The sequence below is a fragment of the Oculina patagonica genome, chromosome 3 (assembly GCF_052425735.1).
Source record: "Oculina patagonica isolate OP01 chromosome 3, crgOcupat, whole genome shotgun sequence".
Classification (NCBI taxonomy): domain Eukaryota; kingdom Metazoa; phylum Cnidaria; class Anthozoa; order Scleractinia; family Oculinidae; genus Oculina; species Oculina patagonica.
In genome coordinates, this window is record NC_135760.1 from 2,216,141 (window position 1) to 2,243,834 (window position 27,694).

The window sequence follows — 27,694 nt, forward strand, 5'->3', positions numbered from 1 at the left end:
TACTGGAATAATACCGTACTTTCGATTCACGCCCAGCTGAGTGCTGTTGACTTATGGGGTCGACAAAATTTCTTTTTTTAATACGGAAGACGTAAAGCATTCAGCTTCTATGTTTTTATACTCCGATAAAGATCAAAACACGTCATTACCCTCCTGAGCTGAGAGATGGCCTGAGTCTTCTTCGCAGCCGCATTTCCCGGGGGGGGGGGGGCACCAAAAAAGTATACGGGAAGGCTCCGCCCCAAGTTCTAACCCCTTACCCTTTATATACCATTTTTGACAGAAATTGTACCCCTTTCGTATACCTTTAACTGAAAAAAGGTACCCCTTCATACACCTAAGAAAAATAGCGTGGACTTAACATAGGACGTTTTCTTGTATTTTTATGTAGGCTAATAATTAAAATAATACAGCCATAAATTGCGTCTGTTCGAAATTTTTATAAAGGCCCTTTAAATAGCCAAATGACAGATTTCCATACCCTTTCATATACTTAAACCGTGAAATCCCTACCCTTTTAATACCTGAAGCCTGAAAAAGGTACCCCTTCGGGCGGAGCCTCCCCGTATAGGCCATTATAGGGAGTACCCCCCCGGGCCGCATTTTTGGGATGTCACACAACGTAGCCTGCGGGCTTCCCCCAATTTTGGGGGAGAAGTGCGTGTCATTCTCCCACTCCCAACAGGATGAGAACCTGATCAGTCATCCGAGAACCAAATAACGTGCTAAAGTATTGAGACGTCGGGGCTGAGGGTTTATTCCTTTTAACCTGCGATCACCAGGCGTTTTTTTGAAAGGGAGAGGGGAAAAAGAAGTGATAAGGCTAATTCCATTTACGAGTTTTGTTACTGGACACGCAATGTAATATTAAACCTGAACGGAGTGGGAGTTTGACAATTAGACTACGAGCCCGAGTTTATTTACCGTAAACTTCCGGTTATAAGCCCTGGGCTTATACAACTTCGTAAGGGTTTTTGGGTGGGCTTATAAGTGGAGGGGCTTATATCCGGGAGGGCGTATAAGCGGAATAAAAAAAAAAGTTCCGAAACGGACCACGAGCAGTGTTGATCAAAATACATTTAGCCCTGTTCAGTATAGTACTGTCATCCGGCAGAGGGGGGGGGGGGGGGGCTCATATCCGGGGGGCTTATAATCGGATGTATTTTTTTTGTTTCCAGGCAGATGGGCCTAAAACCGGGGGGGGGGGCTTATAAGCGGAGGGGCTTAAACCCGAATTTTACGGTAGTCTCATTCTCATCTTTTCTATAGGAAAGTTACGTGCTAGACTAAGACAATTCGAACTATTTTATAAAAGCAGAGTAAACAGGCCTTGCTCATAGGTCTTTCATAGATCCTACGTACACTAGCACTCGTACACTAGCAGCATTTTGATTTTGCCAACCTCGATATTTAACGTACGAGTTGGAGTGCAGTAAAGGGTAAGAAAAATTGTCATTTAGGTTATTAAAAGGGCCTTTTAAAATATCTCGAACAGACCCACTTATACAAATTAAAAATCAAGAAAGGAGATGCATTATCCCTCACATTTTCTGTCAAAAATGGAGGACCCGCTCCGTATATAATTTTTTGGAATACCCATCCCCCGGGCAGACTGTTGAAACAAACACAATAGCGACTAATTCGAAAGAAACTTGAAAAAGAGAAACCTTTTTCCACTTATAAAATAATTGCTCTTAGAAACTAGGCACGCAATGCGTGCTAAAGAGCGACAGTGAAAACGTGCACATCCGGTCCGGCGAGCAGTCCCACGTTTGGGACCTCACGCACGAGCTGCAGAGCCGTGCGAATTCTTGACGATATCTCGTGTTTTCGAATCATAAATCAAAAGTGCTCTAAAGGCGCTATGGAGCAACCAGAATACCCGGCCACTTCATGTACATGTGTCGGGACTTTTGTAGCACGAGGCATAACACAATAGGTTCTATTCTTATTCAATGACATGTACGAATAAGTGGCCGGGTATCCTGATGTTTGGCTAAAATCGGCGTTGCCGTGATCCGTTGCATCTTTGGGACACTCAGACATGGCAGTTCGGTCTTGGAACACGTGTTACAACAAATTTGCGCGACAAGTTGCATAGAATATTCCTTGGAGTAGTAGCGAAGGTTCCTTTAGCTGTGAAATGAACTTAGAGAAAGTTTTGTCACAATGCCATAAGTGCCTTATAACGTGTCAGAAAAAAAAAATGAAGATTACGCAGCGCGACAGATCGCATTTTATTAAGAAATGGCGTGACATCAGAGCATGATGTTTTTCTATTGATTTATAGGAGAGGGATATAAAGGGTAAGGGTCTGAAAGAGTAGGGCTTCAGAAACTTAGAATAGTGGAGGGGAAGGGGGGCAGAAACTCAGGAGTAGAGGAGCCGGGAACGATACTAAGGCAGGAGAAGAGAGGGAGGGGGAAATGGGAGAGTATTTTGCAACGTGTGATATTTCGCAATAGAGAAAAAGGTAAAGTAAAGGTGAAGTCTGTCGGTGTTGAGCCAAGTGGCCAGGCCGGAGCATATCCGACTAGGAGTATTTTTACTACCCCTGAGTGGAATGCTAGTCCATTGCAGGGTTACCCCCAGTTTTAAGTTGCTGCCGAGACCAATTGATACACCTGGGTGGAGGGAGGCACTGTAAGGGTAAAGTGTCTTTAACACAACAAAGTGACCCCAGCAAGAGCCTGAAACCAGACCGCTTGATCTGGAGCCAGCACACTAACCATTAGGCCCGTGAAGGGAGGAGAGGGAGCCAGGAGTAGACCCCCACCCCCCAATCCCACAGAAGAGGATCACATCAATTATACTCAGTGGCAGTATCCAAGAGTTGGCCACAACAGGCCAATGGTTTATTCCTCAATCATTTCAATCATCAGTTACAAATACACTCACACAATAATCTAAGTCATTATTAAGAACTTGTTGTGATTACAATACTAAATATTAAATCTTCATATCAAATTACAACTATGTTGCATGTTTTATCAGGAGTTAAAGACTCTTGTTTAGAAGCAAACCAAAAAATAAATATCTATATTACCTCTCAGAAAACACATCTCTATTTCTCTTGGCAAAACAAATAAATTAATTTTAATGTATTTCCACTTATTTTCCCACATACATGTACTAGCCAAGATTATCCAAAGGTTTATAATTATTCATTAAAAAAACAACAACAACAAAACTCAAGTATGATGAGTCTTAAACAAATTCTTAACAAAATTTAGTGCAAATAATTCATTAGTGCAAAAAAGAAATTGATTTAAATGTTTGTTTCTTAAACAATGTGCTATAACCCTTTCACACCCAAGAGTGTTGAAGCTCAGAAATAAGAGTATCCTAAAGGTATATAGAGTACTATATTAAATGGCAGATTTACGAAAGTTCTTCTTTTACGGTACCTTTTTCTTTAAAAACAGCTTTTGGAGTTTTGCATGTGGCAAAGCCACTAGTCAGAGGATCACTTAAACAGTAACAAACAAGGATTTCACCCAAGGCCAAAAGTTAGAACCATCCTGGCATTAGGCTTTACTCTGAGGTTCTACTCTGGGAGTGAAAGGGGTTATAAAAAACAGTAAATTTTTATTTTTTTAAACAAGTGCTGTAACATTAAAAAACAACAATATAAAGGACCAAGACCTAATCATTGCTGATCTTCCTAAACGCAGATACAGTAGAATCCTTATAACTTGACCCACGGTAAAAACTAAAAGCAACTTTTGAGACCCGTACTCTTATGTGGTATCAAAACATAGAAATGATCCGGTACCATTGGCACTCTATGGTCAAAAATTAAACACTGCTCTTTGGAACAGAACAAACTTCAAAGTAAACGTAAAGCAAATTCAAGGGGTAATGGCTTCAGGCTTTGAGTAAGCAAGAATTTCAAGTTTTCTGGGGTTTCAGTTATTAGAATTCTACTGAATTTGTCTCAATCCCTAAGTCCTCTAATAAAGCAACCACGATTACAAAATTTTAGGCAATGTTGTCACAAACACCGAAGCATGCCCTCGGTCATTCCCCATTGCATTTCTTACTTGGCTAACCATGCAATGCTTCTCTCTTATTAATTATTATTAATGAGCGACACATTATTTGGATGAAAACCAAAATATAAAATAGCTGTTGAGAAGACCCGCTGTTGCGTTGTGTGGTTTTGTATTTGAGATAAAAATAAGTCAGGGGTGGCTACAAAGGCCACTTAAAAATCTAAAAGTGCAAGTGTCAAAAGTTTCAAATTGCTAAATGCAGGGTTTGTTTGTTGCAAGGGGTACAAAACAGTGTCATCTAGTGAAGGTGCCAGTGTGGGTCTCCCCCATATGAAAAGGACTGGGATGATTGAACTAAACTTCTAAAGGACACAAATCTGGGCATGGCTCAAGCTTACTCGAGGCCTTCCAAGGGTTAAAAGCGACAAGCAACAAAATCCTGAATACTGGTGACAAAGGAACATTTTAACAGCGACAAGCGACATCATGACGGCACTGAGATGCGACAGGAACACAATGTGACAGCAACACAATAGGGGGAAAAAATGACAGTGACATTTACAGCAGTTGGCTAGGCATCGGTTCTCAGAAACATGTGACACGTCTACCCCCATGGAAGGCCTCTTTCTTGACCCCTTTTACTTCTTCACATAAAACCCTAAAGGAGAAGCATTCTGTCCTAAACACCCTAAGTAAGACCAACATCTATTATATACACACCTAAGTGAGACAATGAGTATCCCTGTCCATTTAAAATGGGAGTCCCCCCTCCAGGTGAAGGTGGCTTATAGGCCAGGGCTTTGCTAAAGCCTTTCACTAGATCTCGTCAATCAAAGGAAAAGTTGAAATACAATGGAAACCAGAAATGCAAAGAGTGTGATAAAATCAGTGAGACTGCTATTTTTGAGGTTATTGATGTTTAAGCTGTGGAAAAGGTTTGTGGGACATTTTTTTCCAGATACATAAATAACATGGTTTAGACTTTCATTAGCCGAAAAAATTTAAATCTATCGTTGTTCCAAAGTTTAAGCACTTTTTGCATTACACAAGTTAGAATTATTTAATAACCAAAAGTGTTGAGCCATTACCTTTACCAGACCTCCTGGGAATTAAATGCGGGAATGTAATGTTCTGCAGCCCTTCACACAACACAAAATTGGCCAAGCAAATTGTCCATGCAAATTGTCCATGCAAAGTGTCCATGCAGATTTTGTAGTTGTAAAGTTTGGAGTTTGGAGTTTAGTGTTTAGTCCAAGTGATGCTGTGAAGAATTTTTTATTCTTTATCATGCTTGAGGTACATGCACAGTCAAATAATATGTAGCTTGCCAATCAAGCTGTAGTAGATTGTAATGGAACAAATGTCATGTAATGGAACATTTGTAATGGAACAAATGTCAACCTTCTTCTGTTCTTGAAGTGCATCTTAGCCTTCTCAAAATCCATCGAATCCTTTGAACTTCAATAAAATTATTGATCATGACACACTTTTGAAGGCAAACATCTGCTGAGCTGATGCAAGTTTGCCATATTATGGTAATAAAACATCCCTCCATTTGCACTAAAGTGATCGCAGCTCACTTTACACTTAAATTCGCCCCTTAAAAACATTTCCATGTCTTTCTTTGTTCCATAAGCCTTAACATGCTGAAAAGGTTTAAGCTCTTTCCTAAAATAAAACGCAATAAGGAAGGTTTTGCTTAATGCACCTGCAAACCTGTTCCACAACCTTAAGTGCGAGATGTTATGGTGTTTTGAAGGTTTAAACAACTAAGAAGATTTAAATGGAGAAAAGTTGCTTTGTTATCCAGCATAAAAACATAGCAAAATTAAATTGATTGTCGAAATTTTTTAACTTTCAATCTGTCATGAAATCTCACACTAAACATCAACGGTCTCAAAACTGAAAATCTTCCTAAATTTATCACACTCTTTTTATTTCTAATGTCCACTTTTAGTTTCAAGTACTTAGAAATTAATTTTATGATGGCAACAAAAACTGCTTGGTGAATCACACAGTCAGGCAGACCTCAAGACACTGAACTTACAGTGGACAGTAACTTACAGTTTGGCCTGCAAAAGAAGCTGGATTCTTTACTTGCTGTTTGGTGCAACCATGAAAAACACCAGCTGTTTACACCGACTACAGTTGGAATCCATAATAACAGATAATTATACCAGTATCCCATATTTGACCAATAACATATGGCCACTAAGGAACAAGGACCTTGTGAAATAACTACCAAAAGTAATGGGCACTAAAACCTAGCTTTTTTACTACCCTTAAACAAGTTCTGAAATATCTCACTGGTACAGGGCTCAAAATAACGGCCGGTCAACAGACAATGTCCGGTCAAGATGACAATTTGTCCGGACAAAGTTTCAGTTTCCCGGTCTTTTTGACCGGTCACGTACATGGATTTTAAAATAATAACTGATGACCAGGACATTAAGAAGCGATCTAATTGAAAAAATAGTGGGGGTTTCTATGCTATGCAAACAAAGAGGTAGTTAAAAAGTGCTATTTTCAATATTTTGACTGGTCAGAAACGACACGTGACCAAGCTATAATCTGTTTTGCCGGACAACATGACTGGCAACTTTCCGAAAATTATTTTGAGCCCTTCTGGTAGATCAAACCAAAACAGTTGTAGATTAAGTTTTAGAAATTTTTGGCTTCTTGGAAAGTACGATCTATTTAAACTGAGTTGGTAAATTATCAGTGCATGTACTGAGATAGCCTTCTACAGAATAAATTGAAAACACAATGTATGCTAACTTAGCGGGTTGTTTAACCTCCCAGGCAGACGCTCATTGGGCTTATCACACAAATTTTCCTGCATGTTACAAGCCCAAAGAATGTTTACATAGGAGGCTATGTATCTAGTACATGTCTGTTAAATACTAAATAATTATGGACTTCTATTTTATCACGCATGGTATCCATGCTACTAGCTAATGCTTGCACACAAATAATGAACGCTAGTATGGTGTCGTCCTCGTTACTTAATTAACGTATGTTCCCTCTCCATATGGAATTTATTGTCTCCAGACATTGGAAAAGTACTTTGTACACTCAAAATAATAATTTACTATTAATATTAATTAATTTACTATTAACCTTTTCTAAATATCTACAATGTAATACAATCCAGAGATAACTAATCAATTTCATCATAATTCAATGAGTAACAATTACTTAATAATAATTAAGTAATCATTGAATCATCAATAGAAAGCCATAGTCCATTGTAAAAATACAAGAGGACTAGAAACAAGAACATGTAAACATCCAATAGATTTAAATGCTGAACCATATAAGTAAAAGTTTTACAGTGCGACGCGCCTTGCTGTGGCCACCCAACAAACTTTTTTACAAGTGTGCTCTCGTATTATTATTCAGTGTTGGACGAACACGCCTCGTTGCAAAGTTGAATACATACAAATACATGTAGGTAACATCGTGTTTATCAACAAATGCAGTGAAAACGTAAAGTATAACAATATGACACTTGTGAAAAAGTTTGTTGGGTGGCCACGGTAAGGCGCGTTGCACTGTAAGTCTAATGAAAAGCATTCCAAAACAGTTTGAGTTTTAAGCTGAAACTTGCAAAATTTCATACTTAACAATAATATTATTCCACAAGTGTGCATTGGATATGACATGGTAGCAGACAGCCGGCGAGGCATAGAGCACTGAGTTGGCTATCATCTTCTCATATTCAACGAGCAGTTAGTGGAATAATAATTTTATTAAATTATTAAAAGAACTATGAAATATCAGTAAATCTTGCTAACTTTATGTTGTAACAAAGACAGGAAGATGATTTTTGTTGTCTTTGTTTATCAGGCAAGGTTTAATGGTTGATATCCAGTGGTTGCTAAGCCACTAAGTAACATAATTTTGCAAGGTGACCTTTTATTTGAATATTTACGCTTTTGAAAACAAATTAAATAAATAAAAAACAAAAACAATGACAACAACAAAAAACAAAACAAACAAAAAAAAAGAAACAAAACAAAAACCAGGAAATACATGTACATGTTTGTACATTGTATTCCTGCCCAAATTGTTCTCTTGTTTTTGCAATGGACTAATGCTGACAATTAATGACTCTGTAAAAGATTACTCATTGATATACATGAAATATGAGCACTGTTTAGTGTCACCTGGACTAATATACAAAATAAAATAACGAATCTACATGACATTATCTGTACTCTCACTGTCAAATGTTAATAATAACAAAACAAGGGAAAATAATTGTTCTAAATTACAATACTTATTTAACCCTAGACAACCATCTTTGTGAAATAAATTATGTTTAATTCTGTGCACTAAATAATTATCTACATGTACCGTACACTAAGTATGTTGACATTAATGAAGGCTACGTTTCACAAGTAGCAAGATTTAGGACCCTAGAACAGGTCTGTATCTTGTATGCGTATGGTGACTCCAAAACTAATTTACAATTAGTTTTTTTTTTAAGTAACAGGCTTTGCCTTATGTTCTAAGAGGATTGAGCGAGTGAGTTAGCAAGCGGCATGCATATAAGGGACCTTTTGTTCAGAGTATGAGTATGGGACTGATTACAAGTTTAAATTTTCAAAGCTGGTACATCAATAAATGTTTTTGTTTATCATGTTTCACACTAGTCTTATACTAATAGTCTATTATAGGAGTGTGGGCTCTGGGAATGTTACTAGATTAAAATTGGAAAGTTGTATACACATCCTCAATCTCTTACTCAAACTGCTATCTTAAGGTCCCTATTGTCTGTAGAGAATTTTTTTTTTTGCTTCACAATGTCTTCAACTCACCCTCTCTTTCTCTTTTACCTTGTGTCCTTCTAGAGGACGTCACACTAGTTACCCTGCACCAAGGTAATACATCTTAATACTATTCACGCCACATACAAAAACAGCTATCAATGGTAATTTAATTACCATAACTCACTTTGGAAACCCGGTACAAAAGTGGGCATGTAAGCATTTATGGTTCTGCTCTGGGGAGTTAAGGGATTTTTTTTATTGTGCTTAGGCTGTCCTGGAATTGAATTACCCTTTGAACTAATTTTAACATGTTTCTCAGACTTCGACCCCACTGTTGTTAAATCCATAAAAGCTGACAAGCTTGCTTGAATTGCGTGCTTGAACATTCCAGCTAAAATCCATTTTCAGACTTCTACCTCTGTCATTCAATGCACATTCCCTGTTGCTCCAAGGTATCATTTATGCTTGCATTCCCACCCTCATCCCAGGTTAAAAGTTAGACTTTTCCAAAGTGAGCTATATAGCTGCAATAATTTATCATTTTATAATAATAACATTAGTTATAATATAATTATTGAATTCAAAGTTGCATTCTACATGGACATCAGTTTATCCAACAATAGATTGTCTTGTTGCTGAATCTTGACTAAAATAATGTACATGTAAATGTACAATCTGTTTTTTGCGGAATCTGTTGTTGAGGGTCAATCAGTTTGCGCAACAACCTATCGTCTTGTTGCTGAAGACTAAAGGTGCAATATACATGTACATGCAGATGTCTGCAGCCAATGAGCTTGTCAAAATGTACCGCAACATGTACATGTACAACACAACCTTGCAATTATCACATTATTTGCCTGTAACCACTAAAATACCGAAAGTTCATTGAAAGATACCTATTTCAGTCTACCCAACTGTGAAGTCAGGTGGCATAGAGGAGACTGGGATTTCTCGCATACGACATACCTGAAGACTTGGGGTGCTGCCAGCCCCATACGAGATTGGAGGTTTGAAACTCCCGCCAAATGTTGGATGATCCATCTTCAAGGGAGGACTGAAGCTGCGTTGCTTTTGAGGATACACCATAGGCTGCATGGAAGCTTTTGTGGTGAAAGTAGGTAAAACTACCGCTCCTCTTGGCATAGACTTGGGCTTTCTCGACATGGCTTTCCTCTCAGGTTTGGGGTCATGTGTCTTCTTGTGCGATCGGAGCTGACTGGCCTGTGTGAAGGTCTTGTCACAGTGGCTGCACTTGTAGGGCTTTTCCCCAGTATGAAGCCTCACATGTTGGTTTAATTGGCTAGCTTGCTTGAATGCACGGCTGCATTGTGAACAGTGATAGGGTTTCTCACCTGTGTGAAGCCTCATGTGTTGTTTGAGCTGGCAGGCTTGCTTGAAGGATTTGCGGCACACCTCACAGGGGAATGGTCGTTCATCTGTGTGTGTTCGCATGTGTTGATTCAGATGACAGGGTTGCTTGAATCCCTTGTTGCATTGGGGGCATTTGTAAGGGCGATGTTCAGCATGATTGAGCAGATGTTTTTCCAAATCTTCCTCAGTCTGGTACACCCTTTCACACATTCTGCAGTCAAAAGCTCCAACTCTGCTACCTAGAAGAGTAAAGATCCATGGTCATCCACTACTACTGCAGTTATAATCATATGTGACCTTCAGAACCAAAAGTCTAGACAAAAAGATGAGTTTTGGTGGATGTACTTTTGATGGTTTTGGCAGCATGAAGTGACCAGGAGTATTTCTACTTCCACCCTGGATGGTATGCTAGTCCATCGCAGGGTTACTCCCCAGCATTAAAGTTCACCGGTAACCATTTATAATGTTGTGGTTTAATTTTTTATTTGGATGAAATTTTTTAAAACCAGTTTTATTTTTATTTTTCATTGTCTCATGTTCATTATTACCGTAAAGTTCCGTGTATAAGCCGCACTCGTAGATAAGCCGCACCCCCGATTTGGGAGCTCAAATTTTGGAAAAAAAATATACAGACAATAAAGTTGGAAGTTCAAGTGAAGTTCTATTGGTAAACAAACAAGGGCAAACAAGCACGGTTTCAAAACACTGACACAGCGGTTGTTGCAATATTTAATATAAATTAAGTCTTACGAAACTGAAATTTCACTTGTCATACCTCCTTTTTAGTTTGAGTTCACAACATCTTAAACTTGGATGCTCTCTTGATATCATTTTTTCGAGATTATCACTTCTAAACACTCCTGAAACACTTGCAATTCGTGCAAATCGTACGCGAATGATGAATGCTTAGTAGCCAAGCTTTGAAATGTAGAGAGGAGTCTGGGCATTAAAATACAAACATCGCGGCACGTTCTTCGAAAGAAACCACTTTCTCAAGATTCTTTGAAACTGCTACCCGCAACAGGATAGAAACTTCATGTAGACTAAGAGTTTGATAATCCAGCAGATGTATTTTCTGTGAAGGTCAACAACAAAAAAACGAAACGGTCGGCCATTTGCCTTGTGAGTACTTGCGTTTCTCTTGGTGCTTTCTCGCACGCAAAGACATGCTTCGAAGTGACTGGCAGGCTTCACTGCAAACAGCTTTGCAGAGGAACTAAAACGCAGTGAACAACAACAAAGTTTTCAGCTTTTTATATGCTTATTGAGTGACGTCTTGAGAAGTTTTTTTATGAATATTAATTAGGCCATTGAGAACTCAAACCAGAGATGTTTCCGTAGATAAGCCGCACCCCCGATTTTTGACTTGAATTTAGAGGAAAAAAGGTGCGGCTTATACATGGAACTTTACGGTATAATCTGAGACAAAGGGAAATAAAAGTCAAACTAGTTTGAAAAATTTTCAACCAAGAATAAAATTAAACTACAACATAAACATGGGTGGAGAGAGACACTATGGGAGTGAAAGTGAAAGTGCCTTGTCCAAGAACATAACACAATGACCCATGCCAGGGCTCGAACCCGTACCGCTCCATCCGCAGTCCAGCGAAATAACCATTAAGCCATCGGACCTCCTATACCCAGTAGGGTGATTTAAATTGATACAGGAAAGATACTGGACATTTTCAATAGCTCAACAAACCTTCATTTCTTGCCCTTTTTGGTATCACATCACTGTGCTCTTTCTTGGTGTAAGAAGGTGATGAACGAGTCAGCACCTCACAGCCTCTGCTATCTGGTGATGAAAAGTGAGGTGCTGTGCTATGGACAAGGGTTGGTCGATGATCACATGTGCAAGAGGGTCCAAAATTACATTCCAAGTAGTCCATCCTGCCACAAACAAAAGGTGGTACAAACTTAAGTTTAATATTACATAATTTGTCAAAGACTGTACTGTCACTTGCATCTAAGCATGAACATATGACGCCGAAACAAGACCTAATTGGGTCTTAAACATGGCATGATTGGTTGTCAAACGTTTGAAGTTTGGCAGACCATAATGGCAACTTTCGTGCCGAAAGTTCAACTCAGGCCGGTTTCGAAATGGTGAAAGATTTGATATAGGAGACTTCTTCAAAGAAATTGATTCTATCTGTGTCAAATGCATACGCCTTTCAAAAAAGTGGCACTCCAGGTTAAAATGTCCCACCAGTACATGTTTGTGGTGAGCATGTTAGGGTCTGCTAAACTTCAAATGTTTGATGTCCAATCATGCCATGTTTAATACCCAATCAGAACATGTTTCGGCAATACGTGTTAAGGTGTCACGGAAGGAAAATTGGCGTTTTCGTTCCAAGTCAAATTGTGTGCAAACCATCAAGATGGTAACCCCAATAAAGTATATGTTTTCTGAAAGCTTATTGAATAAAGATTGTAATTTTGGATTTTGTTTACATTATATAGACCATAATAAGCAACGTCAGCATTTTGTTTGCAATTATGATGTTGTGCAACTTTAGGTTTATTTGAGAACACATTTACACGAGAGCCAAAACTTTTATGTGGAATTTGTTCTACATATATTGGTCTGAAAACGGTGTCTCAGATTTATCTTTTCTTGCTCCATTTTATATATTTTTTATCCTAAAGAAGCCCTAAAAACGCCATTTTAAAGTTTAAAAATTCATAAAAAATTAATGGAGCAAGAAAAGAAAAATCGGAGATACTGTTTTTAAGACCAATACATGAAGATCAAAATGCACATAACAGTTTTGGCTCTCATGTAAATGTGTTCTCAAGTAAACCTTAAGTTGCGCAACACCACAATTGCAAACAAAATGCTGACGTTGCTTATTACGGTCTATATGATGTAAACAAAATCCAAAATTACAATCTTTATTCAATAAGCTTTCAGAAAATATATACTTTATTGGGGTTACCATTGATGGTTTGCACACAATTTGACTTGGAAAGAAAACGCCAATTTTCCTTCCGTGATACCTTAATTAACGCTTTAATGCAAGGGATGGTAGTTGGTAGCTGAAAGCTTGTGATATACAGTGTACATGAATGTAATTGTTTGATTTTTCAAAATAATTATTATTTAGACACCTTATTTACAAGATTGCTTGCACCCGTTATGGCATATTAAATGCTTTGTTTAGTGATAATAACTTATTTGATAATTAGCAATCTAAGATTATTTTATTATCAAGTTTTCATTTCATGTGTAATAAATTTAAAATATGGAGTGATAAACTAATTTTTCTTCTGAGAATTAATCACACCATGACATCACGGTGGCCACTTCTCTACCTGCAACTGAATGAAGAATTATTTCTTTTGTCTGCTTTTAACAAAATAAAATTAAACAGCACTGTATTTTTGCTTTTATTTGTTTGAGCTGCTACAAGAAGTGGCTGTAACTTTGGCCAAACAAAATACGCAGATTTGCTAGGGGTGTGAAAACAAATATTTTTGCAAGAAATTAAGTGGTTCTAAGCAAGCTCAAAAAAACTGCTATTTAAAAAGCATGTGTTCCCCTCATCCCATTAACTTTAACCTGAGTATCAGGCCTTCCTAAGGGGAGGGGGGAGGGTAGGGAAGGAAAGAGGAGAGGAAGGCCTGACACAAACGCTTTGATTGGGTCATGTCGAACATCCAGATTCTGGATGTGGCGCTGATTGGGTAATTCACAATGGGCCCTGACGTCACACCACCGGCCGGAAATAAAAATTTCATAACGGCGTCTTCTATGAACTGATGTCCACGCGAACGAACAGTGAACGAAAACTTCGCTCGACGTTATTCAGCGTTATTTCAGTGTATTTATGGAAGGCAACGACTTCAAAACGGCTTGTGAAGGCGCTCTACAGTTTTTCCTGGAATTGACGTAATAGAGGACAGAAATTATGCCTCGAAAGCTGCTTGTGAAACGGAAAGTCGACGTCCTCGGAGTTTTAGCAAAATAAAGGTGACGGGCCTACGTTTGTGACATTTGTACCCTTGCCGTTCTGTGTTAAATTCGGTTTTTCGACGTAATTTGTTTCTCACTTCTTTCTGAGGGGAACTGTTTTATTTAGAGGCATTATGTATTAAATAGAGCCGTAAGATTGTGGCCAAGGAAATGTCTAGAGGTCATTGCATAATAGTCTGCGCTGCATGGTTTCCTGTTTGTTTCACACTTCTTTGCCACATGTTTTGCTAGTTTGTTTTTGCTCAATTCTATTTGTGAGATATGCTTTAAACTCTCGAAATTTTCGCCGTGTAAGGACAAGATATATGTTCCGTGAAAACGTTGATTACTTGCATTTTATTGATGCCGGGATCGGCATTATAAATATTGTTGCAAGATGTATTGTGTCTTATCAGTTATATCTTGGTCCGGCTTCGCAAGTGACAACCGGAAATGAATTTGATTGGTTGACGCTTATCACGCCGTGAGGGGCGGAAAACTGGAGTTAAAGCGTCTGTGTCAGGCTTTTCTTTCCGTCCGCGCTCCTTCCTTTTCCCCCTACCCCTTAGAAAAGCCTGATACTCAGGCTACATTAACTTCAAGTAACAGATGAAAGGAAAAAACATTGTGACTTTTACTTGATCGATTTTCAGCAACAATTATTTATCATTGACTTCTGCCGCCTGTTATTTTATCATCAACTTGGCTGATAAAGACATTAGCGACCTTTAGATTTGACCACGAGTACAGATCTCGAGTACAGGTTCGACTTTGGAATTTCGAGACAATTGTATCCCCTGAACTATAACTCTTTCCTGTTGCTGACTAACACATAAATGAAAGTTAGGGATAAGATTGGTGTGATAGGTGATATAGGAGGCACACGAATTTGGTTTGAAAACTTGTTATCGTCCTCAACCTCGTACTCGTAGACATGAGTCGTAGTCCAATCTAAAGGTCGCTATTTTTAAACATGCATGTATAATTAACACAATAAAATGTGGGTTGCTAAACGTGTTATGCTTTGATTGGGAGGCTGGCCGTGTTTCTCGATGCTTTGTAAACATCGTTACGTTTCTTCTTTAATGCAATAAAAGAAATAGAAAATAGCCACTTTAAAATGTTAACTTAACCTAACGGCAATTTGAAGGTTCTTGATGCTCGTTGTAACTGAATTAATTCCCAGATTTTCATCAATTGCATAGACCAGAGTTTTTTTTTTGGCCTGCAATTCTAATCCAATTACAAATAAATTCACTGCCTTCTTAAAATAGAAGTCATTGGCGTAAACTGTTTTGAAAATTTACCACATGTTTTTGCCTTTAAGGGCTTTCAACTTATGGCCACGCATGTATAAATTTGAAATGTCTGGAACACAAATTCATATATTGTCACTGACAATATAAAATTGTCTGATCTTATTTGGATTATAGCGACCACCTTTCCCAAACATAACAAGGAAACCCAAAGGAAACGTGGTCGTTTCGTTTGAAATTTCCTGGACAATGTTTAGAAAACAAAATAATAAAAAAAACACACGAAGCTCAAATAATGTCATCGCGCCAGACAGGACTTGTCTGGGTACACAAAACGCGCACGAAACATATTTCAGGCATTTGCGTTGAGCAAAAGAAAGCCAGTTTTTGTAGACAAAAAGAATTATAATATATTATTACAAAAACATGTTGGCGATACCCAAATCCGGAATTTGGAAACCGAGAAGACAAACTAAATACGCGAAGAAAAAAAAAGCTCGCGTTAAATCAGACATGCTCGCCTGACATTGTCTGATTGTAAATCGTAAGATATAGATAATTATGTAACGCAATAGGGCGGACTTTTGCGATATAGCTAACGTGGCAATCCTTAAACAAAGCTGGCGAAACTGGACTAACCTTCCACATTACTTGCTCATAAAATTATCCAAGTTTGGCAGCGAGAAATTCTGTTATTGCGAGACAAAAGCGTTGGACGACCTGAAAACACGAATGCCAAGATCCTTTGTAACCGAGCCAAGTGCTGACAGTTCAGCGGCTTCCACCATTAGCGATCAAGATCCAAGATGGCCGCCGAGGTCGGGGCATCAGCTGGCGAAGTGGAGGATGATTTTCTAGAAGAAAGCCTGTCTAAACCTATATTCTACTCGCCTGAAGTTGAAGAGGCTATATCTCAGGTATGAACAATTTAGCTAATTTGTGTTTTAGTTGATGTGTAGCTTCATTGTAAATGACTTTCATGGAGCCATTGTAGATCAGCTGTAGACAGGTGTAAAACATACATTGTATGCAAAAAGTCAATACAGAATAAAATAATACACTAACACGATACAAAGGAGCCATTTCATTTTATGCAGTCATGAAAAAATTGAAATCCCGTATCCCGCTACTTTTTCATTAAGATTCTCGCATCCTGACCACAGAAAATCACAAAATCCATCTCCTGCTTGTTCTTTATCCTGCTTCCCGCTCTTGTTTTTATTTCATCCCAAATATCACGACAAAAATTAGCCAAATCTCGCATCCTGCCAAACGTATTCTACACCCCTTTTCATACGTTTTGTAATTATGGGGGGGGGGGGGGGGAGGGAGTGGATATAAGGGAATGGTCGACCCTATCTCTTTACTATAACACAGTTACCTTGCAATGTTCAGATTTTTCATTATCTTGGACAATAAACAATCTTGAGAAGGTGGGGGGAGAGCTTGATAGGAAAAGAAGTGTTATTTTCCACTGGCTGAGTGAAACGAAATAAGTGGAAAATGTTTTTCTCACACACCGTAGGGACCTGGGAAAGGGTCATTTTGTTGCGTCTGCCATTGCTGACCTTTTCCCACCCACCCGCCCTAAGATTTTTAGTTGGCGCGGTATTTTTTGTTAGCTTTGCCATTGTGCAATTTTTCCTTGTGATACAGGATGTACATGTATGGTTTTGTTGAGTTTGTAATAAAGGTCAGGTGGCAGTCGGCCTGGCATGGCTACCAGTGGTGTGTGAGAAAGAAAGCTTACCGTAAATGATCTAATAAACGCCCTCTCTCAAATAAATGCCTCTTATCTAATAAACGCCCCCTCTGAAGTGTTAAGTTTGTATTAGACGCCCCTCTCTAATAAACGCCCCGTGTCTAATAGACGCCCCCCTCCAGGAATCATCTCATAAACCAAGGAAATGCTCCATAGAGTAATTTCACGCAATAAAGTTATTTTTTTTTCTTGACTCGTGCATCGAAGAGATCAACAACGCCAACATGGTTAACCCCAATGACGATAAAAAAATGTCGATATCGAACTATGAACGGCATCTCAAGGCTTTGCATTAGCGCAGATTAGATTAGTCTCCTACTCACAAACTCTGTTATGTATCTTTAGTTACTCCAGTAGAAAACTATCCATCCTATTAGTTGTGTTGACGTTGCTACTGTTAAATTGAAATAAACGTCTCTTTCTAATAAACGCCTCATATCTATTTAACGCCTCCCCTGGGACCCCAAAAATTTAATAGACGCCCCGGGCGTTTATTAGATCATTTACGGTATTAAAGAATTTAAGTTCCAGCTTTAGGCTTTTAATGAGGTGCTTTACTAGAACTCAAATTTTTTTTGAATAAACCCCCCTAGGTGGGATTTGAGGAGAGTGAATCTCTGACTAGAGAGTGTTCACTGATTAGTTTTGTCGTAATGTTGGACATTGAAGGGGTGGGGGGGGGGGGGGAGGCATGTGAACATGAAGAAATTTGCCAGAGATGAATGTCAGCTAAAATTGGTGTAATTAATTTGAAACTGATTCTCCTTCTGCTGCTCTGTTAATTATATTTTGATCAGGTATTTAAGAGTGATGATCCCTTGGACAGTAAAGATTTTAACCCAGTGGACTATATCAATTCTGTTTTTCCCACTGAACAGGTTTGTTTTATTATGAATTCAAAATTATATTCAAATTAATAATCACTTGCAGTTTGATTGTTAATTAAATTGACCTTCTCTAATTAGAACTTTGTGCCATAGTAATTTATTAAGTACCGTAAAAGTGCTATTAAGCCCCCCCCCCCCCCCTCCTGGGACCTATTTCTTTTTAAGATCTTTTTAAGGGGGTGCGGCTTATTTGCTTAATGGAGATGGGGGCTTGTTAGAGACAGGGGACTTATTTCAAATTGTATATCAGATAGGGTACATATAAAAGAAATAAAGCAGACTTTTTAATGTTTGTGTGTTGTTTGGTAACACATTTTCACAAAAAGCAACAATAATAAGTAAATGGTGGATGAATACCTTTAAAAGCATAAAAGTGGCTTGTTTCCTTGTTCATAAATTGTCATGATTTCCCATCTAGGGAAAGTGGAGGCCTTAGCTTCATAGAGAGGGGGGCTTGTTAAAAAATTGTTTGTCAAAAACTTGTTATTATAAAAACTTTCAGATATGGGACTTATTAGAGAGGGTGGCTTTAAAGAGAGGGGGGCTTAATAAGAGATTTTACAGTATATCAAGCAGTAAGCCATAGATAGTGTAATATTGAAGTGCGATTCAGTAAGAAACCATGAACATTTTAAGCTCAGTGTATAAGTATTAGATAATAGCATTAATTGATAAATGAATAATAGCAATTTTTTTTACAAGCTAATGGTTATTTATTAATTTTAGTCCCTAGCCAATATAGATGATGTTGTTAACAAGATGAGGCTGAGAATCAGGTTAGAACTTAGTATATAATAATAGACAAGTATTATATAATTTCAGATTTCGTGTCACTTAACTCTTTCGCTGCTGACTTTTCTGTTGACCTTACTCCCCCGCAGTGCTGCATTTTTTTCACAGTGCGTTGAATCACACAGTCACGCATCATATTCAACAATATCTTTCGTTCTATTCAAGCAATTTAATTAAGATTTTCAGGAATTGTGCCTAACATAATTCTACATCGTAAAAAGCAACCTTTTCATAAATTCATTGCATTTTGGTCCTTTCAGCAATTTCGTTCGCCATCTGATAGCTTCCTTCCCAAGCGTGAAGGTTGAAACCATTGTTTTGCAATAGCGGCGTCTCAGATACTCAATCTGTTCATTGAAATCACTTGATTCGTAAACCACAACTGTTATATTCTCGGCGAAAGTCGGTTAGAATCTTCTCCGAAGCACTCCTCAATTGAAAAATTCTCATTCGACGCCATGTTTAAATGTCCTTTGGCCGTAAACAGCAACAGTGTAACATGAATTTGTCGATAATACTCCGCCATTATATGCAAATGGCAAAAGATCGTGCTCGTCACGCTTTCCAGTTCTCCTAGAGGGTATCTGAAGTAATTATTGATCATAGCGTCCCTATTGAAGACAGTTTCGAAAGGAAATCTGGGATTGTTTATCATGTCGAGAAAACTCGACATCCGCACTCAGAGTCACGAAATGAAATGTCGAGTTTTCTCGACAACCGCAGCGAAAGAGTTAAATTTAAAAAGATAAAAAAAACAACATTCATTGGCAAAATGTGTGGTAGAATAGATTGCCAAATCTTGAGTCCTTTCTAAATGTATACTTACTGTGTGGCTGAGCTGCAATTAATTATCCTAGAAGAAAAATTTATCAAAATTAACAATGCAGCCAAGGCGTGTATAAGGTGGGGCAGTTGGTCTGCATATTGGACTTATAATTCAGATCGAGCAGTTTCGGCTGAAATCCTTGCTGAGGTCATTGTGTTGTGATCTTATGCAGGACACTTTACTTACACAGTACCCCACCCACAGTGGGAGTTACAGTGACCTGATGGTTAGAGTGACAGATTTTGGAACGAGTGGTCCAGGTTTGAGCTATGGCTGGGGTCATTGTGTTATCAAGTGTTTTCAGGCAAGACACTTTACTCTCAAAGTGCCTCTCCACCCAGGTGTATAGATGGGTACCGGTGAATTAATGCTGGGGGGTAACCCTGTGATGGACAAACATCCCATCGAGGGGAGAGTAGAAATACTCCTAGTTACTTAATGTTACAGAAACTGGGAGAAGCTCTGACCTGATGGGCCACTCTTCTTGACACACTTTTCCTACAAGTTAAAAAAATGGTAAAAATAGATGTTACATGTTCATGTTAAATGCATGATGGATTTACACTTACTGGTACATTTGCATTTATAGTTAAATACACAAAAGAAGTCTACTGTTTTGTTTGTATCAGTTCTTGTTTATCATTCATACATACAATGGTTTCTAATTTATGCATTGACATATTTCAGGGGGCTTGATGAAGAAATAAGAACAGTTGTTAGAGGACAGACTAACATTGGTCATGAAGGAAGACAAGTAAGAGAATTTAATGTGTAGCCGGTGCCTTGTAAATAAATGAAACCATCACTTGACAGAATAAGAACTCACCAAAGAACTCCATAATTATAGCAGCTGTGCATGGTAGTTCTAACTTTTCAGACTGTGGATGTAACTCTAGTGCGCTACCAATTCAAATGAAAGCAGTGGAGCAGTTCTGTCATGTGGTACTGTTCATTATGCTGTATAAGGTTGTTCTAAATTTTCTGTCTGTGGATGAAATTATAGCATGTACTAACTATTTAAGTGAAAGCTGCTCAGCATTTTTTTCATGCTTGGCCTTATGTGAAAAATTATATGAGTCATTACAGAGATACATGTACAATTAAGTAACACATAAATTAAAGTACCTTCGTGTAATCAGTAAAGTACTGTTTATTAATTCGTGCAAGCTGTTTCCAACCATTACAATGAATTTCTGTGAATAAAATGCATTGATGAAAGTTCAATAAAGATTTTTGGTGTTAATATTAATTAATTTTTTGCAAATAAAAATTGGTATTTTGTCTCTGTTGCCAGGCACTTGATGAAGCCAAACAAGCAATTCAACAGTTATTTGCAAAAATCATTGACATAAAAGAAAAGGCAGACAAGTCAGAACAAATGGTAAGCTAATGTATCTGAATTATATTTTTTCCTTGGCTCAGCAATTCATTCTCCTCTGCAGAGGCTCCTGAGGTGAACATAGTGCCACCTTCTGTATAACTTTGACTGGTCAACTAATTGATTGATTGAGGGCATGCATTCCTTCTTTCCCGTTTTTGACCACATGCCTCCCCAATCCTCCCATGCATGCATGTGTATGCAAAAATAAAACAAAATCCCTTTGAGAAGAAAGAGAATTTAACGCAAGGTATAATTTGTGTTGTCTTATTTGCACAATTAAGTAAAGATTAGTTTCAGAAAGAAAAATCCTCATGACATACACATCCCCATGTCTCCATATTTCTACAATGAACTCATATCCCCATATCCTCACATCCCAATTCCCCCCACACCCTCACATTTCCACATCCCTACCCCACCTCACCACCATGTCCTCATATCCTAAAGTCCCCACATAACCATCCACTATAAACTCATCCACATGGCCCAATGCCCCCATTCCCTCACATTTCCACATCCCCATACCCCCACCCCATTGCATCCCCACACCCCCATGCCCTTACATCCCGAGGTCCCCACATCTACACACCCGCAAGTCTCCAGGTGTCAGGTTCTACAATGTACACTGTGTGGCTCCACACCCCTTCAAAACCATCCATTCATAATTTGACCATGTTGACCATTTTACAGGTGAAGGAAATAACAAGAGATATAAAGCAACTAGACCATGCCAAGCGGCATTTAACAAGCTCCATTACAACTCTAAATCACCTACACATGTTGGTGGGTGGAGTGGACACTCTCATGTAAGTAAAGTGTGTGTAACTGAACTGTTGTCAGTAACTACAATGTAGCACTGTTTATCTAGTTTGAGTTGAAGTGTGTGATAAACCTGTTAATCAGGATAAAATATATATTGTTATGGAGTGCCGAGCCAAGCCCATGCATATCTTTTTGAAATGCTTTTTATCAAAGAACTGTACCCAACACTAAACACCCAGTGCAATTCAATCCATGCAAAATTATTTGTTTCCATTAGTTCTTTTTTAATAAGCCTTACAATTGAACCTCTCCTTACAGAAACCTCTATAATGTGGACATCAGTCCCTATTATGGACAGTTCACTTGGTCCGGAAGAGACCGAAATTCATATAAACTCTTCTTTGTACAGTCAAAGCTCTCTTAAGGGACACTCTCGTAGGCGGAGAGCTCTACTTACGGCAGTCTTGTTTGAAACCCCGTTTTACGCTCCCATACAAACTCTGTATTTTTACATTCTCGTAAGAGGACATTCCTATAAGCGGCCGTGGATACTTTCGGAGATTACAACTTAGACTTTTTCTTTGTTTTTAAGCTTCTGTAATCGGACACTCCAAAGAAAATCCTTTTAACAGTCTTTGTATCTGGTTTTTATCAATCAACTTCACACCGCCGTTTGTCAGAATGATTTTACAGTATAATTATACAGTACCATATTTCAGTGTTTGTTTTGTCGTCATCCATGTTCGTCCGGTTATTGCTAGCTGGGCAAGCTCCCGTAAGCGGTCATCTATCACCTACACCTCTAGTGGCTGCTTATGAATACCATTCTGGTAAGCGGCCAGCTCCAGTTTTTCGCGTCCCGAGGGTGTCCACTTACGAGAGCTTCGACTGTAATACCGACACCTCTATAATTTTATGGACAGTCTTTCCTGTATTTTTACCCACACTTGAAAATGATCTCAGAGGTCGAAGCGTCGTGACTTTTCATGGTTAATTTTTATCACAGAATTTAAAATTAATAATAAATAAAATATTTAATTTTAATATTGTTAATTTTATTATTAATAATATTAATATATTAATATTAATATTATTATAATTAATATTATTAATATAATAAATATTATTTATAATAAAATTTATAATGAATTAAATAAATAATAAATTAATATTAATAGTAAAAAATAATAATTAGTTAATAATTTGAATTGAATTTTTTCATGTCAGGAATCTAACCAAAAAGCGACATTATGGAGAAGTCGCTAATCTGCTACAAGGAGTTGTCAATGTTCTGGAACACTTCAAAAAGTACTTTGGAATTGCTCAAATTCGACAGCTAGCTGACAAGTAAGTGATATTTGTAATATCTCAAATTCAAACACATTGGGGAAAACATTGGGATAAAGCTACGGTAGAACCCCACTCTTTGGACACCCGCTTAATAAGGACACCTCGATATTATGAACAGTTTCGTTTGTCTGGACCAAAAGCTCATGTGATTTCTTTAAAATTAACGTGCTTATTGTACAGACACCGCTAATATGGACAACAGACACTTTTCTGTGTCCCTTGTGACAAACTCTAGACTTATACATGGTTAACCCCGCTTTACGGACACTGTTTATCTGTGCATGTTGTCAAGTTTCAAGAACAGTAAAGTAATTTTAAATTTGTCAGAGTTACAGTTACAGAAGAAACTAGACAACTTTTTGTTGCTGTTAAAATGCCTGCTTTATTCCTTGTATAAAGTAAAGTCAAGGACCTTTTCAAATGATTTCCACTGTTGAGGTTCAGTAGACATTCAACACAAAACTGTATTACTTTTAATAAATACAGGGCTCAAAATAACGACCGGTCAACGGACAATGTCCGGCCAAGATGACAGTTTGACCGGACAAAGTTTCGGTTTGCCGGTCATTTTGACCGGTCATGCACATATTTCAAAATAAGAACCAAAGACCTGAAAAATTTGTTGTACCGATTAATATTTTTAGCGATAAAGTTAGTTCAAACATGGTGCGGTTTTTTTTTTTGCTAGTTTTTGACCTGTGTAGTTTTGTTGAAGTCAGGAAAATGCAGAACTTTTCGTGTGAACGAAAAGAAACTTTCGAAGCTTGGAAACCAGGCATTAAATTCGAGCGTGCGAAAGAGAAAGAACAACGTAGGAGACGTTCGAATTTTGCCTCTGTGAGTCAGATAAATGGCTCGTCGCTATCTCATCTTACAAGGGTATTAAGAAACAATCAGTAAAGAAGTGCAGGGAAAACAGTGAAGAAATGGCTGGTCCTTTTCTACCACGCAAACAAAGACAATTTAACGAACAGAAAAAGCGACTACTAGTTTTCAATTTTTTGACCGGTCAGAAACAACACGTGTCCGAGCTAAAATCGGATTGGCCGGTCAACACGACCGGCAACTGTCCGAAAATTATTTTGAGCCCTGAAATATATTTTTGTAATGTTTAGGGTTAAACAAATCCAGAATGAACTAGGCACTCAAATATTAGCAGATTTTGAAGAAGCCCTGTCTGTCAAAGGAGTGAAGGTATTTAAGCTTAATCAATATATGTGTTGTCAGCATACCCGGGGGGAGGGGAGGGGGCTACTCCAAAACGTTTTGTACGGGGAGGCTCCGCCTCTAGGTCCAACCCCTTACCCTTTTATATACCATTTTGACAGAAAAGGCACCCCTTTTGTAAACCTTTTACTGAAAAAAGGTACCCCTCTCATATGATATACCTAAATGACATAGCATAGGCCTAAAACAGGAAGTCTGGATGACATTTTTATGGAGCTTTTTATAAAATTAAATGATACAGGCATAAGGTGCATCTGTTCGAAATATTTTAATTGAAGGCCCTTTTAAATACCTACACTGTAAACTGACCGATATCCTTCCCTTTCATATATACCTACACTTGTGTTATTTCCCTACCCATTTATATACCTGAAGCATGAAAAAGGTACCCCTTTCGGGCGAAGCCTCCCCACGTAGGCCATTATAGGGAGTACCCTCCCCGGGTCAGCATACCAGATTACCAGAGATTAATTGGCAGAGTACATGTATCTGAGTGTACTAATTACCAGATTAACTGTACTCAGTCTGGTGCTGTACTCTGGTTCCTGTAGCTTGTAATAAATAAGAGTATTGCAACCCCCTTCCCCTGTTTGGGATGCAGATAACCCTCAGCTCTCTTTTAGAAACATGCCTTAACTGTTGACATGTGCCCATTTATACCCCTGGGAGGTGTGGTGGCCTAATGGTTAGTGGGCTGGACTCTGGATCGGGTGTTGTGTTGTGTTCTTGGGCAAGGCATTTTACTGTCGCAGTGTCTCTCTCCACCCAGTTGTCTAAATGGGAGTGGTACTTCTTGGGAATTTAGCGCTGGAAAGTACCCGTAACCCTGAGATCCATCCAGGGGGGGGGGAATAGAGAAACTTTATTCGCTTTATGCTTCTTAAACTGGGATAAGCTTTGACCTTATGGGCCACTAGACTGGAACACAGACTTAACCTTTTTACCTACCATTTATACTCCTGGACTATGGTTTTTGCCCAGGAACACCAGGGATCAAATCTGGACCACTCAATCCAGAGTCCAGCACACTAACCATTAGGCCATAGCACCTCCCACTCTGACAGTGACGATTCAATGATTATTCCTCATTATAATGCTCTGTAATTATTAATTTTATAACAATGCCCCGTAACTATTTTACCTGTTTCCAGCCTCCTGCAGGACCAAACTCACAGTTAGCTGAAGCATGTCAAGTAGTGAATGTCCTTGATCCTAAAGTGAAGTAAGTTCTCTGATCGATCTAACTGTAACAACTAATTGTATGTGTGCTGTATCAACTTAACTTGAGCTGTACTGCCTTAAAAAATTGCAAACAGTTTTGTATCAGTGGGAAGGAAGAATTTATAAAAAGTAACAATGATCACACATTGTTCAGTTGCAGCAATTGCATTAATAAGTGTCGGCTTATGAGGCTGTGATGTACGTAGTCTTAAAATCATGAGTTAAGATCATCACTTCAAGGAGAAAGTGGGACTGGGATAAGGCTTGAAAGATCTGTCATGAGTACTTAATTTGACGTTACTGGTGTCAAATGTTTTGAACATGCATTGTTTCACTTTATTTCCATGATAGAAATGAGTTGCTTATGTGGTTTGTCAAACTTCAGCTAGCAGAGTATCAACAACTGTTCAACGAATCATTTGAAGTAAGTTATGGTTCCATACCTCTGCGCTTCCTTGAGTATCTACAAATATCCCCTCTGGAATGGAATATTTTAAAGTTGTTAGCCTCACATGTGGTGTCCCATGGATACCTTATTTCGAACCTGACATTTATTCAGGGAGCATATATAATCATTAGTAACTTAAGAAAGAAAGTGCTCTGACCAATTATGTTGATTCATACATGTACATGTAATATGCTTATTTTGTTGCATGTGCAGGTTGCATGGCTTGACAAAATTGACCGCCGATACTCCTGGTTAAAGAGAGCTCTGGTCAAATTTGATGAAGACTTCCATGGAACTTTTCCCTCTGAATGGCATGTGGAGGAAAGAATCAGTGAAGAATTCTGTAGAATAACCAAGTACGACCTTGAAATGTCAATTTTCTTTTATACATTAATTTTTTCTTGATTAAGACCTATGCTTTGAATCGTAGTAGACATACACTCATGTTTACCTATTTTGTATGAGAGACATCCTTATGTTCTAAAAACAGCATTAAACATTTTACAGTGTTCCTTTTAATATTATACCTAAATATGGAGAGAAGTTATTTACAATCCGTAACAAAATACTTCTGACTTAATCTGCAGAAAAGATTTATCAAAAATTATGACAGCAAGGGTACAAGAAATTGATGTCAAACTCTTGCTATTTGCAATCCAGAGAACGACAACGTTTGAAAGTTTATTGGCACAGAGGTTTGTTCGCCATGGTTACGAGGTAAGAAAATTTGTCCGTACTTATTTCCTTGTAACAATTTCTATCTTCTCTAGAGTCGATGATATATTTTTTCAATCTCACTGAGATCTATGACTACCTATTAGTGCTTAGTCCCTAGCTAGATATTTAAGTGTTGTTAAACGTTGTCAATATGGTTCCCTTTTGTGCTTATACTCTAGATGCAACAAACTGCTACATACATCTGCACATACTATGTGCTTAATTTAATATACTTGAGGCAATTGGGGCTTGTTAGGCCCAGGGCTTGAGACTAACTTTTTAACTCACTGGTTTACTGGCTAGTGACATGTCAGATTTTACTAGCCAAAAGTAATTTTTCACTAGTCAGGTATATTGATTTCTATCAAGAACAGTTGACTTTTCCGATTTTTTCACTAGACAAATGGCTAGTAGGAATGCTAAACCTGGTAGCCAAAACCTAAATTTTAATAGCCTTTGGCTAGTTGGCTACCGTTAGTCTCGAGCCCTGAGGCCCTTAAGCTTTATCGGCCCCTGACAAAAAACATTGTTTGCACAGGCTGATTTATTATTCCAAGCGTTATGGTTTTGACAGATTGTGTCCAATTTCCTTTATAGGACAATGAAGATCCAAAGGAAGCAGGAGGCAAGGTGCGGATTGTTTAGATTCATTTACCTTACTGATTCAATAGAACTGGCTTTAACATAATCATTCCTCAGTCCAATTTCTTTTCTTTTCGTAATTTGTCACAAAAACAAGTATGCATCTGACTGCCTTTGTGGAAAAGATTTCGCTAAAAGGGGAACAATGCAATTCAATTCAATGCAATTTAGTAGTTTTTGGGACTAAGTAAACGATTTTAGAATGATTTACTTTTCTTTTAAAAAATTTGAGATAATTAACATTTTGAGATTGTTCAACAAAAAATGTTACATCAAGAAATTACTGTGGAAAACAGAACACTTTGCAGCCTTTTTGATTTCAAAAAG

At 38.1% G+C, this 27,694-nt stretch overlaps 2 protein-coding genes across 2 annotated transcripts in view; one reads left to right on the forward strand and one right to left on the reverse strand.

Moving 5' to 3' along the window:
• Nucleotides 1-2,820: 2,820 nt before the first annotated feature.
• Nucleotides 2,821-16,099, reverse strand: LOC144646229 (uncharacterized). The gene is made up of 3 exons (XM_078505769.1): nt 15,992-16,099; nt 11,844-12,031; nt 2,821-10,380 (listed from the first exon to the last, which is right to left on the reverse strand). The coding sequence occupies exons 2-3, from the start codon at nt 12,028-12,030 to the stop codon at nt 9,677-9,679; spliced, it is 891 nt and encodes a 296-aa protein (XP_078361895.1). The 5' UTR covers nt 12,031; nt 15,992-16,099; the 3' UTR covers nt 2,821-9,676.
• A 31-nt stretch (nt 16,100-16,130) lies between these two features.
• The window catches only part of LOC144646169 (vacuolar protein sorting-associated protein 53 homolog), a 52,595-nt gene continuing 41,031 nt past the window's right edge, over nt 16,131-27,694 (forward strand). Inside the window, exons 1-13 of the mRNA XM_078505711.1 lie at nt 16,131-16,269; nt 17,912-17,992; nt 18,728-18,777; nt 20,307-20,373; nt 20,914-21,000; nt 21,691-21,806; nt 22,990-23,109; nt 24,228-24,306; nt 25,491-25,561; nt 25,912-25,984; nt 26,222-26,364; nt 26,596-26,725; nt 27,323-27,355. Coding sequence (XP_078361837.1) covers nt 16,159-16,269; nt 17,912-17,992; nt 18,728-18,777; nt 20,307-20,373; nt 20,914-21,000; nt 21,691-21,806; nt 22,990-23,109; nt 24,228-24,306; nt 25,491-25,561; nt 25,912-25,984; nt 26,222-26,364; nt 26,596-26,725; nt 27,323-27,355 — 1,161 coding nt within the window. The 5' untranslated portion in view covers nt 16,131-16,158. The remainder of the gene's footprint in view (nt 16,270-17,911; nt 17,993-18,727; nt 18,778-20,306; nt 20,374-20,913; nt 21,001-21,690; nt 21,807-22,989; nt 23,110-24,227; nt 24,307-25,490; nt 25,562-25,911; nt 25,985-26,221; nt 26,365-26,595; nt 26,726-27,322; nt 27,356-27,694) is intronic.